This window comes from Martes martes (genome assembly GCF_963455335.1).
Source record: "Martes martes genome assembly, chromosome: 8".
In the NCBI taxonomy this organism is placed as follows: domain Eukaryota; kingdom Metazoa; phylum Chordata; class Mammalia; order Carnivora; family Mustelidae; genus Martes; species Martes martes.
In genome coordinates, this window is record NC_137895.1 from 24,253,052 (window position 1) to 24,265,331 (window position 12,280).

At 36.4% G+C, this 12,280-nt stretch overlaps 1 protein-coding gene across 1 annotated transcript in view; it reads right to left on the bottom strand.

The window, feature by feature from the left end:
- Positions 1-12,280, bottom strand: part of CFAP54 (cilia and flagella associated protein 54) — a gene marked incomplete at its 3' end in the record, with an annotated part of 309,422 nt that overhangs the window by 51,223 nt on the left and 245,919 nt on the right. The window contains exons 61-62 of the mRNA XM_080810201.1: positions 3,164-3,337; positions 1,428-1,648 (exon numbers count right to left, since the gene is read on the bottom strand). Of these exons, the coding sequence (XP_080666327.1) occupies positions 1,428-1,648; positions 3,164-3,337 (395 nt within the window). The remainder of the gene's footprint in view (positions 1-1,427; positions 1,649-3,163; positions 3,338-12,280) is intronic.

Sequence of the window (12,280 nt, forward strand, 5' to 3'; positions counted from 1 at the left end):
ATACAAAATAGTCACAAGAATACATTCACAAAACTATAGTTCTCCACCTTCTCATTCTCTGCCCCTTATGCCAGAATGAATACCTCAGGTATCTGGGACACATGGCAGTAATCCTCAAAGGGAGTCACAGTTTCTAGAAGGGTGAATTAGGGATCTGGAGTTAGATGGAAATGATTTCATCCCACTCCTGCTGCTTCCTTCCTAGCCGAGGGTCAGACATTTACAGTACATTCCTGGTCTTTCAACTCCTCTCACTCCTCTCCCCTGGAGAACTACTTGACTGGTGAATTTGGGAAAAAAGAAATGTTGGATATGCATAATTATGCTCTTTCTTCTTGGGAGAGAATGGTTTGTAGGGAGTGACTATTCTCTGTTCCTTCATGAGACAGATTTTTTAAAAAAATTTTTTTAAAGATTTTATTTATTTGTCAGAGAGAGAGATTGAGAGAGCACAAGCTGGGGTAACAGTAGGCAGAGGGAGAAGCAGGCTCCCTGAATAAGGAGGCTGATGTTGGGACTCGATCCCAGGACCCTGGGATCGTGACCTGAGGTGAAGACGAATGCTTAACTGATTGAGCCACATAGGTGTCCCCAAGAGACAGATTTTAAAAAGGTCTGTGTCCACACATATTTTAAGGGGGCCTATAATGACCAAACCAACCAAACAAACAAACACAGCTGGATTGGCAAAATCTGTCTACTGTGCTATTTGCTTTTAGGAAGACCATTTCCAGTAAATATAAACCATATCCTGCAATGTCAACACTGACTCATCAGGGTGGGTATTTTTTTAATCCCAAACTCTTGAACTTTTTTATTTCTTAAATGATCTATAATCTGGGCAAGAAATAGGGGTGTCGAATATTGGGCATGCCAATCCTCCCATGTGGATTCTAATGCACTGCCTGGACAGCAACTCCATAACTCTCACTGAGAATCACTTCTTTAAGTGAATACTTAAACTATCTCTTAGTAGGTCTTCCCACAACTTTTTAAAATCACAATTTATTAATAGTAACCTCACTCTTTTGTTCAAGAATGGTTTTTTAAAAAAAATATATTATTATCTATCCAAAAATCTACCAGAACAAGATAAACAAATGTTCTCAATTTGGAAGAAGTCACATTTTCAGGTCACTTCTCCGGGCTTAGAAATATGGACATGTCTGATATGGGCAAGTTTATAATCATAAAAATGAAAATACTACATGGTGAAGTCCAAAGTCAAGAGAATTCAAAATTAATGACGGATGTATTTTTTGTCTGGAAAGAATTCAACGCAAATGACTTGATTTATTTATTTTATAAATACAAATTAGAAATTTACAATACACGATATCCACTTGAGTTATCTCAAATGTGCTTCCTTCAGAAATATAACAATGATTCTAAGAAGTTTTACAAACATGTATGTTTGAGAACAGTACCTTGACTGGGTCATATAAGACTTTTTCAAAAAAAAGTGCATTTTCCAATCCTTGACATAGTTCTTTTGGAAATTCATCAATACAAGAGGAAGAATACAGCTGTAAAAATCTTTTAAGGAAAAAATGCATTTCTTTTTGGCGTAAAATCAGCCCAGAGTTGAAAAGGGACGTGAGAAGTGTATCATCTGGCAATGAAATTCCAGAACCTGGTTTTGGAGATGCTTAGGGAAGAAAAATATGTTAATTTAGAGTCACGTTAGACAAGAGAACAGTCTCAGTATGGTTGGTATTTATTTGCTCATTAACTGCCCTCCCTATAAATCACACCACCTCAGCTAGTGGTTGCCAGTGTAATTCCTCCGTTTGTAAGCTTATACACTAATGGCATTGCTTCTCGCCACAAGGAAATGAAGAAAATTTCAGAAGGGTTTGAGGATATTTCTTTAGGTTCTAAGTCTTGACTATACAGAATATTCTACATAGTCATCTTATTTGGGACTTACCCCGACAAAGATCTTAAAGCAAGAACTTAGGTGCAGGTAATTTATTTGAAAAGTGATCTCAAGGAGCATAAGTGAGAGAACAAATGAAGTGTGATGTAGGGAAAAGCCAACAGAGAGTTAATGGATGGGCTGTAGCTTTGGACAATAAGGGCTCAGTCCTGCTGAAGACCTTCTGAAAAATAACATGTAGAACTGTCTGGGATTGGGAAACTGGAATGTTTTCTACCAGTTTTCTACCTCGTTAGTATGTGTGGAATCCCTGGCATTTTGGGCTGTCCTGACAGTGGTCTGAGCAAGTCTCAGTAGTTTTAGGAAGAGTCCAGGGCAGAAAAGCAGTAAAATGTGGACGCGTGAGAGGTGCCAGCAGGTGAATTCAAAGGTGAGCTGAGTTGATATGGGGCAGGCATTGCCCGACTATGCTCTACTGGCTCATGTCCACATCCTCTGCTCTCGAACTTCTTATATTCTTGCCCTTCTTGTGATGTACCTTTTACACCTGACACCTCTCTGTGTGCTTTCTATCCCACTGCTAACTCTTGATAACCATGCGTAGTAACTCTGTGACTCAGCCTATTTGCCCTGCCAGCTTCTCCATCACTGGGCCCTGACACGGGTCAAACTGTCTTTTCCAACTATCTGCACTGCTGAACAACACGAAATCACCAATTTCATGAGCACAGTGAGAAACACAAGAGGGACTGACATGAAGCAGATTATCCCAGTTTTTCTGGATGTTCTTCAGACAGCATTGATGATACAACAACAACAAAAAAAAAAAAAAAAAAACTAAACAAAACAAAAATACTCAATAAAGTTACATATCTTAAGTCATGTATTTTTTCTCTTTTACATACTGGATACTGGAAAATTCTCTCCTTAAAGTCAAAATTCCATCCTGTTCATTTCATAAGCTGTCAACTGTGATCACTCTGATTCTTAACTGTTTTGAGCCATGGGCCACTTTGGCAATCTTGGGAAGCCTCTGGATACATCCTTACAATAACATTTTTAAATATGTGAAATAAAATATACAGAATGTCAGAGGAAGTTAGCTATGTTGAAATACTATTCTACCCAAAGATCTGCGTATCTTAGGTTATGAGCCTCTGAAATTTTCATATTCTGATGAGAGTTCACTCCAAAAAGGGGGCAATAGCATTTTAAAATTCCAAAAAAGAAAGATGACTTAACGAGAACTGGAAAATGTGTTTTTCTTAACCCATCAAAACCTACCTAGCAGTTTGCTCATATTATTAATCCTTTGCAGATGAATATAATAGCGCAGTAGAAGAATCCATGTAACATCCACTTTAATCTGAGGATTTTTTCTAGCATCTGTATTATCACACACGCCATCACTTTGATAAGAGCATGTATAGGCAGTCGGGAAGACCACTTGGTAGTTATCTAAAAGTAAAAAATAATAACAGTAAATGAAGAAAGTTTGTAAGAGAAATATTATGCTTTCCTTGAAAAATAACCATATGAAAAAAAAAAAGCACAACCCATAAAGGAAAGACTGACATATAGGGCCACATTTGATTAAAAAACATTTTTATATCACAAAAGACACCAAACATAAAGTTGAAAGACAGGGATGCCTGGGTGGCACAGTGGGTTGGGCCTCTGCCTTCGGTTCAGGTCATGGTCTCAGGGTCCTGGGATCGAGCCCCACGTCGGGCTCTCTGCTTAGTGGGGAGCCTGCTTCCCCCTCTCTCGCTGCCTGCCTCTCTGCCTGCTTGTGATCTCTCTCTCCAACTAATGGATAAATAAAATCCTTAAAAAAAATAAAGTTAAAAGACAAACCACTGACAGAGAAAAAATATTTAGAATATTTAGAATACGTATGAATTGTTTTTCTCGAATATGTGTAATTCCTTGCACTAATCAATAAAGAAAAGTCAGAGTCCAACAGAAAAGTGGACATAAAATTTCAACAGTCAACTCATAGAAAAGGAGACCCAAACAGCCAAAATTTTAGCATTGTTAAAAATCAGAAAAATGCAAATTAAAATGAAATACATTTCCACCTCTCAGTGATTGATAGATACTAAAATCTGAAAATAACAAATAGTGATAATAATGTAAGGCAACTGGTATCTTCATATACTACTTGTAAGAGCAACTTCTTGGGAAACCAGTTTGACACGATCTTATACAATTAGAAATGCAGATACTCGTAAGTGGTATAAGTGCATGAGGACTCTTGTAGAAGACAGTCATGACACCATTGTTATAATATCAAAAAAATGGAAACTTGGAAAAATAAACAGAAGTCTATTTATGTGGTGGCATGCAAAATGAATTAATTAGATCTATAAGGCAGAAAGTATATAGTATAGGGTCACAGTTCAAATTCCAGATGTACTTCTCACAAGTGTGTTACCTTGAACCTCTCTGCTCCTCTCTAGGCTTTTGACTTCCTCAGTTTTAATTTTCTCATCTTTAAAATAGGCATGGTAAGATCCTGAATAGATTGTCACAACACACACACACACACACACACACACATTTATATATATATATATATATATATATATATATATATATATAGCATATATATAGTATTTTATTAGTATATTTATTAGGATATTTATTGGTATTTATTAGGATAATGGCTGCTTCCAGGAAGGAAAAGAAGAAAGATGAATAGAAACTTTTATGGTTCATGGTCTACATATGTTTTCTTGAATAATAAGATGAATCCCCATGCTCTTACCAACCAATTTAGCAAAGAGAATATTCCCAGTACTTTTACAATACTGCGCAAACCTCTCCCTAATCCCATTTTCTTCCTCCTTTCCTTCCTTCCTTCTCTTTTTTTCTCCTATCTCACATACTTTTTTCTTTGTTTCTAACCTTTGGGTGCTAAGGTACATTTGCTAGTAACTTACTTTTAAAAAGTTCACCAAAAGAAAATCAGTTGAGCCCTTACTCAATTCAGTCATGCTTGACTGGTTGTTTAGCTAAATATGTGATTTTGGTTGAAACTTATCTTTCCTTAAAACTTTAAAGGTCTCAGTCTACTGTTTTCTAGTATCCACCATTGCTGGGGAGAAGCCAGATGCTAGTCAAATACTCATTCCTGTGTTTGACCATCTTCTTTACTCTGTAATGTTTTTAATGAACTCTTTGTTATTTGTGGTGATTAAAAATTTCATTTTGCATCTAGGCCTAGGTCTTTTTCATTTATGCTGCTTGTTATGTAGTAGGCCTTTTCAATGGGAACACGCATCTCTCCTTGTGGTCTTGCAAAATATTCTTATATTTATTTCTCTGATGAGATAAATATAAGAACATACTGATTCTCTCTCTTTTGCTCTCTTTCTACCTTTCTATCTCACACCATATACTTGGACACTTGTTTTAAAACAGATGTGACACAGCAATATTGTGAAAAACGTTGGTCTTTTTAATACATGGTTCTGGGTTAATTGTATATCATATGGAAAAATTAATCTTGACTTCAGCCTCACACCATATACAAGAATAGATTCTAGGTAACCTGGTGACTTGTAGATCTAATTGTGGGGGAAAAAAAAGATGGTAAACATAGGAGAGTATCTTTATGACTTTTGCATAGAAAAATATTTCTTTTTTTTAATGTTATGTTGGTCACCATACAGTACATCATTAGTTTTTGATGTAGTGTTCCATGATTGATTGCATATAACACCCAGTGCTCCATGCAATCCATGCCCTCCTTAATACCCATCACCAGGCTCACCCATCCCCTCACTTCCCCTCCCCTCCCTACTAACACCCTCAGTTTGTTTCCCAGAGTCCATAGTCTCTCATGGTTTGTCTCCCTCCTCTGACTCTCCCCTTTTATTTTTCCCAATATCCTCTGTGCTATTCCTTATGTTCCACAAATAAGTGAAACCATATGATGACTGACTTTCTCTGCTTGACTTATTTCACTTAGCATAATCTCCTCCAGTCCCATCCATGTTGATACAAAAGTTGGGTATTCATCCTTTCTGATGGCTGTATAATATTCCATTGTATTTATGGACCACATCTTCTTTAATGTTGTCCAATTTATAAATCTTTTCTTTTGTGGCTTATGCTTTCTGTTTTCAGTTTTGAAAATCTCATAGAAAAAGAATTTCTAAAATCACGAACTTTGTATAATCAGAAGGTACAACTAGCAAAATGTAAAGGCAAAGCACAGAGGGGATAAAAGATATTTGCAATACTTATACTCTACAAAATGGTTATATCCAGAATACTGAAAGAATCTCTCCTTATTTCTAAGAAAAAGACAGAAAATTGGTCATGATTCTTGAATAAGGAGTTCCCAAAAAAGACTTTAAAAAGCCAATCCTGGGGCGCCTGGGTGGCTCAGTCAGTTAAGTGGCCGCCTTCACCACAGATCATGACCCCAGGGTCCTGGGATCGAGCCCCACAACAGGCTCCCTGCTCAGTACAGAGCCTGCTCCTCCCTCTCCCTCTGCCTGCTGCTCTGTCTACTTGTGCTCTCTCTGTAGCTCTCTGTCAAATAAATAAGTAAAAATCCTTAAATTAAAAAAAAGCCAATACTATATATAATAGTGTCCTACCTTTTTAGTCATCAAGGTAAAATTTAAATTCAAACCCCTTTGGAGAACTTCTTGATAGTACTAAGTTGAAAATATATACACCTATGACCCAGCAATTCTACTCCTTGGTATATACATAAAAATGTGTATGTCTATGTACAAAAACTAATATACAAGTATATTCATAGAAGCATCATTCCTGATAACCCCCAAATATTTATCAACAGAAGAATGTCTAATAAATTGTTATTATGTCCATCAAAGAATGAACTACACAAATATAGTGTTGAACAAAAAAGACAGATACAAAAGAATATAGACTATAATTTCACTTACACAAAAATCGAAAGCTGGCAAAACTAATACATGTGTTAGAAATCAGAAAGCAGGGATATTAGGATGTGTTGACTAATTTTATTGTGGTAATTATTCTGCAATGTATACATGTATAAATCATTACATTTTATACCTTAAACTTACAAAATGTTATATACATCAATTATATTTCAATAAAGCTGGGGGAAAAGGGGGGTTGGTAGGCAGTGGAAGGAGGCATGATAGACTTGTAGGGTACTGGATTTGTTTTATTTTTTACCCATGATGGTTATATGGGCATTTCCTTTATGATACTGAATGAAACTGTATTTTCATGATTTGTGTGATTTTTCCATATTTATGTTACAACATGATAAAATATTTTTGTGGTGACTTCCAGCAAACTTGTCCATATAGAACTGGCATGTTGTCTTCTCCTGGAAATCATCCCAAAACAACACAAAAAACAAATAACAAAATGCAAATTCTATTTTCAATAAACCAGGAATGAGCTAAAATCCCAAACAACAAGATGCACGGCATTGTGCCCCAAGTAGTTGTCCCCAGGTAGAGGATACAAAGGAGGCAGAGGATAATATTCAGATGTAAATCTCAGAAAGAAAGGGCAATGGTGAGTTGCACATTTTTAAAACAGTTATGGTGGCAGTTAAGTTGAGGTATCTTAAGACCAATTGCTCAGAGTTTAAAGAAAAAGAAATACATACACATTTTGAACGTGTATGTGATGAGCTCTTTAAAGAAAAAAAAATTCTTTGTTACCGCTTTTCAAACTACAAATGAAAAAGTCAGTGAAGCATCATATAGAGTAGGTTATCATATTGTGTTGGCTAGAGAAACGCACACAAAAGCCTAGAAACTAATAAGTTAATGTTGCTGAATACATATCCTGAAGACTAAGACCTCAGTGTCCTGTTTGCAATAACTTGCACTGGTTGAAAAATCAGTAAACAAAATTGTAGCATTTTCCAATAATAAAATAACTTGTTGAATTTGAGATGTAGCTGCAAACATGAAGCCTCAGTAACACATCTGCAGAGTTGCACTTTTGCCTTACAAATGCTCACATCTGTGGACATTGTTGGTCATGCAGTTTTGCTTGGATTTGTCTAATAATATCAGCACCAGCTATTGAAAGATCTCCTTGTTTGTGAATGATGAGCAAGAATACAAGTGAAATATGCAAAATGTTGAATAATCTTTCCGAATTCAGTGGTTTATCCTGGAATAAGTGTGTTGACATATGCATTGATGGTGCAAAGGGAATGATAAGTAAAACTGTGGTGCCTTCCCCTAGGAAGGCAGTGACATCAAACCGTACTCGTAGTTCTTGCATTTTTCACTGCCATGTGCTCATAGTAAAATGAATAAATTAAAAAATAAATATAAATAAATAAAAATGCCAGTTTCACTTAAGAATGTCCCTGATAAGCAGAAAAATTAAAGTTATTAACTACTGACCCTCAAGTACACATCTTTTTTCATAATTTGTGTGATGAAATGGGAAGAACACAAAATGTTTTCACTCAGCCATCAAAAAGAATATAATCTTGCCATTTGCAGCAACGTGGGTGGAACTAGAGTGTATTATGTTAAGTGGAATAAGTCAGTCAGAGAAAGTAAAATATCATATGACTTCATTCATATGTAGAATTCAAGAAAGAAGGAAAAATAAAATAAGATAAAAACAGAGAGGGAGGCAAACCAAAAGAAACTCTTAAATATAGAGAACAAACTGAGGGTTGCTGGAGGGGAGGTAGAGGAAGGAGGAGGGATGGGTTAAATGGGTGATGGGCATTAAGGAGGGCACTTGTGGTGATGAGCACTGGGTGTTTATGTAAGTGATGAATCACTACATTCTACTCATGAAACAAATACTACTACAGGTTAACTGACTTGAATTTAAATTAAAAAAATATTTCTGCTGCATACTGAAACACACAATGGCTGTCTTAAGGAAAAGCACTTCTGTAATTAAGCTGCAAATGGAATGCACTGATCCCCACACCCCCGGGGCACCCCCCACCATGGAACACCATTTTTACATAAAAGAACAACTGAGACGACAAACTAAGTGTTGTCCATACTTAGCTGTGCAGCAAACACCTTCCATAAAGTACTGGGCCTTCAAGGAAAATAACTGACAATATTTACTGCCAATCATAAAATTCAAATTTTTAAGAAAAAATTTAGAACTTTGGAAAATTTGTATATGCTACCATGGGCTTCCCAATACTTTCTGATAAGAAGAATGGTGGTGGTATTTTAAAAATTTTATTTTTTAAAAATTGTCCAGTGTTTTATACAAACATCTGGAAGTCCTGCATAACCCAGAGAGTCACAATTTTCCAAATATCTGATGCATGATATTACAAAATCATGTATGAGTAAAAGATCCACTCAGACTGAAAGACTAATGAATTTTAATGTAACAGTACAAAAAGTTCAATGATACTGTTTCATAGTCTACACTGGAACTAAGGAACGACCATATACCTGGTGTTGGTTTGGTACCAAAGAAGAATACTCACAATTATCTGAAAAGGCTCTTCAAATAGTCCTCCACTTTCTGTCTACCTATCTGTGTGAAGCTGGATTTTCTTCACATATTTTGACTAAAACATGTTGTTGTTGTAGGCTGACTGCAGAAGTGGGTGTGAGAGTCCAGCTCTGTTATTAAGCCAGACATTAAAGAGATTTTTAATGTCACTCATGCTAACTTCTAATGGATTTATTACTGTTCTTTAAAAATTAGTTAATAAACTTTAATTTTAATTTCTTATGTAACTTTGTTTCTTCTATAATAATAGACTTGCCTAATTTTTTATATAATGTATTTTGAAGTAAATTTGGATAAATTATATTTTTCTCCAAAATTATACATTTCACAAAGTTTTTAAAATTTATTTGCTTTAAGTTAAACAGAAAAAAACTCAGTTTCTCAATATCAGTGACTACCTTCCTCTTATCATTTACTCTTTTTTACTGTAATTAATTTTCCTAAATAAGTTGGCTAATAGTTTATTTTTCCCCTGAAATTATCTCATTTTATTGTTTTTGTCTCCTAATTTATTATATACATATTATAAAATGATACAAAATAATGCCAAACATACCTTTCATGTCAATTAATTTAAATTAGCTAAAGTTGCCTACTACCCAAAAGAAAAATACTATCAAGTTCTAAAACAAAGAAAACCCAACTCTGTGTTCTATTTAAGGAGCATATTTAAAATAAGATGATTTAGAGAGGTTGAAAACAAAAGAATGGGCAAATGTGTACTAGACAATGTAAACAAACAAATAAAAAGCCATATTTGTGAATCTACTATCATATAAGCCAGCATTTCGGCCAAAACAGATTCTCCCCTAAAGCCTCCAGAGGAATATAGTTTGCCCACACTTTTATTTTAGCCCGGTGAGGCCTATTTTAGACTTCTGACCTCCTGAACTGAAGATAGACCTTGTGTCGTTTTAAGTCCCTAAATTGTGGTTGTTTCTTATAGCAGGAATAGGACATGAATGCAATGAAGCCAACTGCCTCTACAAAGAATTCGGTTACTTGCAGAGAAGGTAGAAGGAAGACTTTCTCTCCATGCCCTTTTATAAATAAAAAAAATTTTTTAATTATAAATTTTTAAAACCATTTATTTTTTTTTTATTTTTAAAAGATTTTATTTATTTATTTGAGAAAGGAAGGAGAGAGAGAGCAGGGGAGGGAGAGGGAGAGAGAATCTGAAGCAGATTCCACATTGAGCATAGAGCCTGACATGGGGCTCAATCCCAGGAGACTGAGATCGTGGCCCAAGCCGAAACCAAGAGTTGGACATTTAATCAACTGAGCCACCCAGATGCCCCTTTGGAGTTTTGCTTCTTGACAATAAATTACCTATGTAAAAAATTGAACTAAGTTAAAAGAAAAAAAGGAGCCTCTTTTGTATTTGACCAACGTTGTCTGGTCTTTAACATCACTGGAGAAAATTAATGCCAGTTCAATTTTTCTTTGTTTATAGAAAGGCTACTTTTTCTGACTGAGCGTTTACAATTATTTTGGCTTTATAACCCAAAAGGGAATGCTGGAATTTGTCCAGGTATAATCTGCACTATATGTTTATCTTCAGAAAACTTTTGTGTGGGAGGTACATGCACTGCAATGGTTTCCCTCCAGCCACAGCCAGAGATGCATGGGTTTCATGGTTCTGGGCCAGTATTTAAATGTCCCTGCATTTTTCAGGTGGTGAGAATATCAACCTTAGCATCTCAGGTGGTGTTCTGACTTCTCCCAAGTGGCTCATTTTTGGCCCTGACTGGGCACTTGACATGTTTCTCTGTATCTACTCAAGCCAGTAGGCATTATGTTTCCAGTCCTCAGTTTGTAGACAAGTCCACTCTGCACCTCAGCTCCACGTAGTTAGCTGGGTTCTGACCTGCCCTACCTACATGGCCCTCCTTCCAGGTGCCCTCTTTGGCCAGGCATTCAAAGTCCCAGCCCCAGCTGTTCCCTCTCCAATGAGGGCCTCACCTTCAGCCCTCGCTTATGATCCCTCACTTTATTTTGGTAACTTAAGATTTTCTTTTCCTGATTTCATGCTCAGCTGTAAGTTAAAACAATTTTGTTTCTGTTTTACCCAACCTTGCTATATGTTTGGATTTGGGAGGGCAAAAGCATCTTTCATGTCAGCTCAATCCAAAAGGGGGATGCATTAATTGTGTACTTTGATTTCCTCATAATACTTTCCTATGACACCCAACACAGTGATCAAGGGCACAGCTTTTAGAATGGGATAGATCAGGGTTTGTATCAGCAGTAGAAAATCATCCTAGTTACATAACCTCTCTGAGGACCTTTCTTCATTTACTATATATGCATAATGACACTTTCATGTAATTTTCCTAAAGAATAAATGAAATCGGGCGCCTGGGTGGCTCAGTGGGTTAAACCTCTGCCTACAGCTCAGGTCATGATCTCAGGGTCCTGGGATCAAGGCCCGCATCGGGCTCTCTGCTCAGCAGGGAGCTTGCTTCCCCCTCTCTCTCTGCCTGCCTCTCCGCCTACTTGTGATCTCTCTCTCTCTCTGTCAAATAAATAAATAAAATCTTTAAAAAAAAAAAAAGAATAAATGAAGTCACATAAGAAAGCACTAACACATAGCACCAGGCCACTGGTCCTGCTATTATCTAGCACTTGCTGCATTATGGCTTTCTATGGTTGTGTCAGTCTTTGACTGTTTGGGCCCTGCTGAGAGTTCCAAACAATTTTGTTACACTTCCTTTGTTTCCCTGCAGTGTCAATCTTCCTCTGCAAGACTGCATTCCATTGTATCTGTTGCTTCTTATTTTTCATTGTTGACTCTGTCTAGAATAAAGAACATCTCCACACCTAGTGTCTGATAATAGAGGGTGGAGAATGTATGCTCCACTCTTGGTTATGGGACTGTTCCTTCTCAGATCTAAGTGATCAAAGTGCAGAACTCTC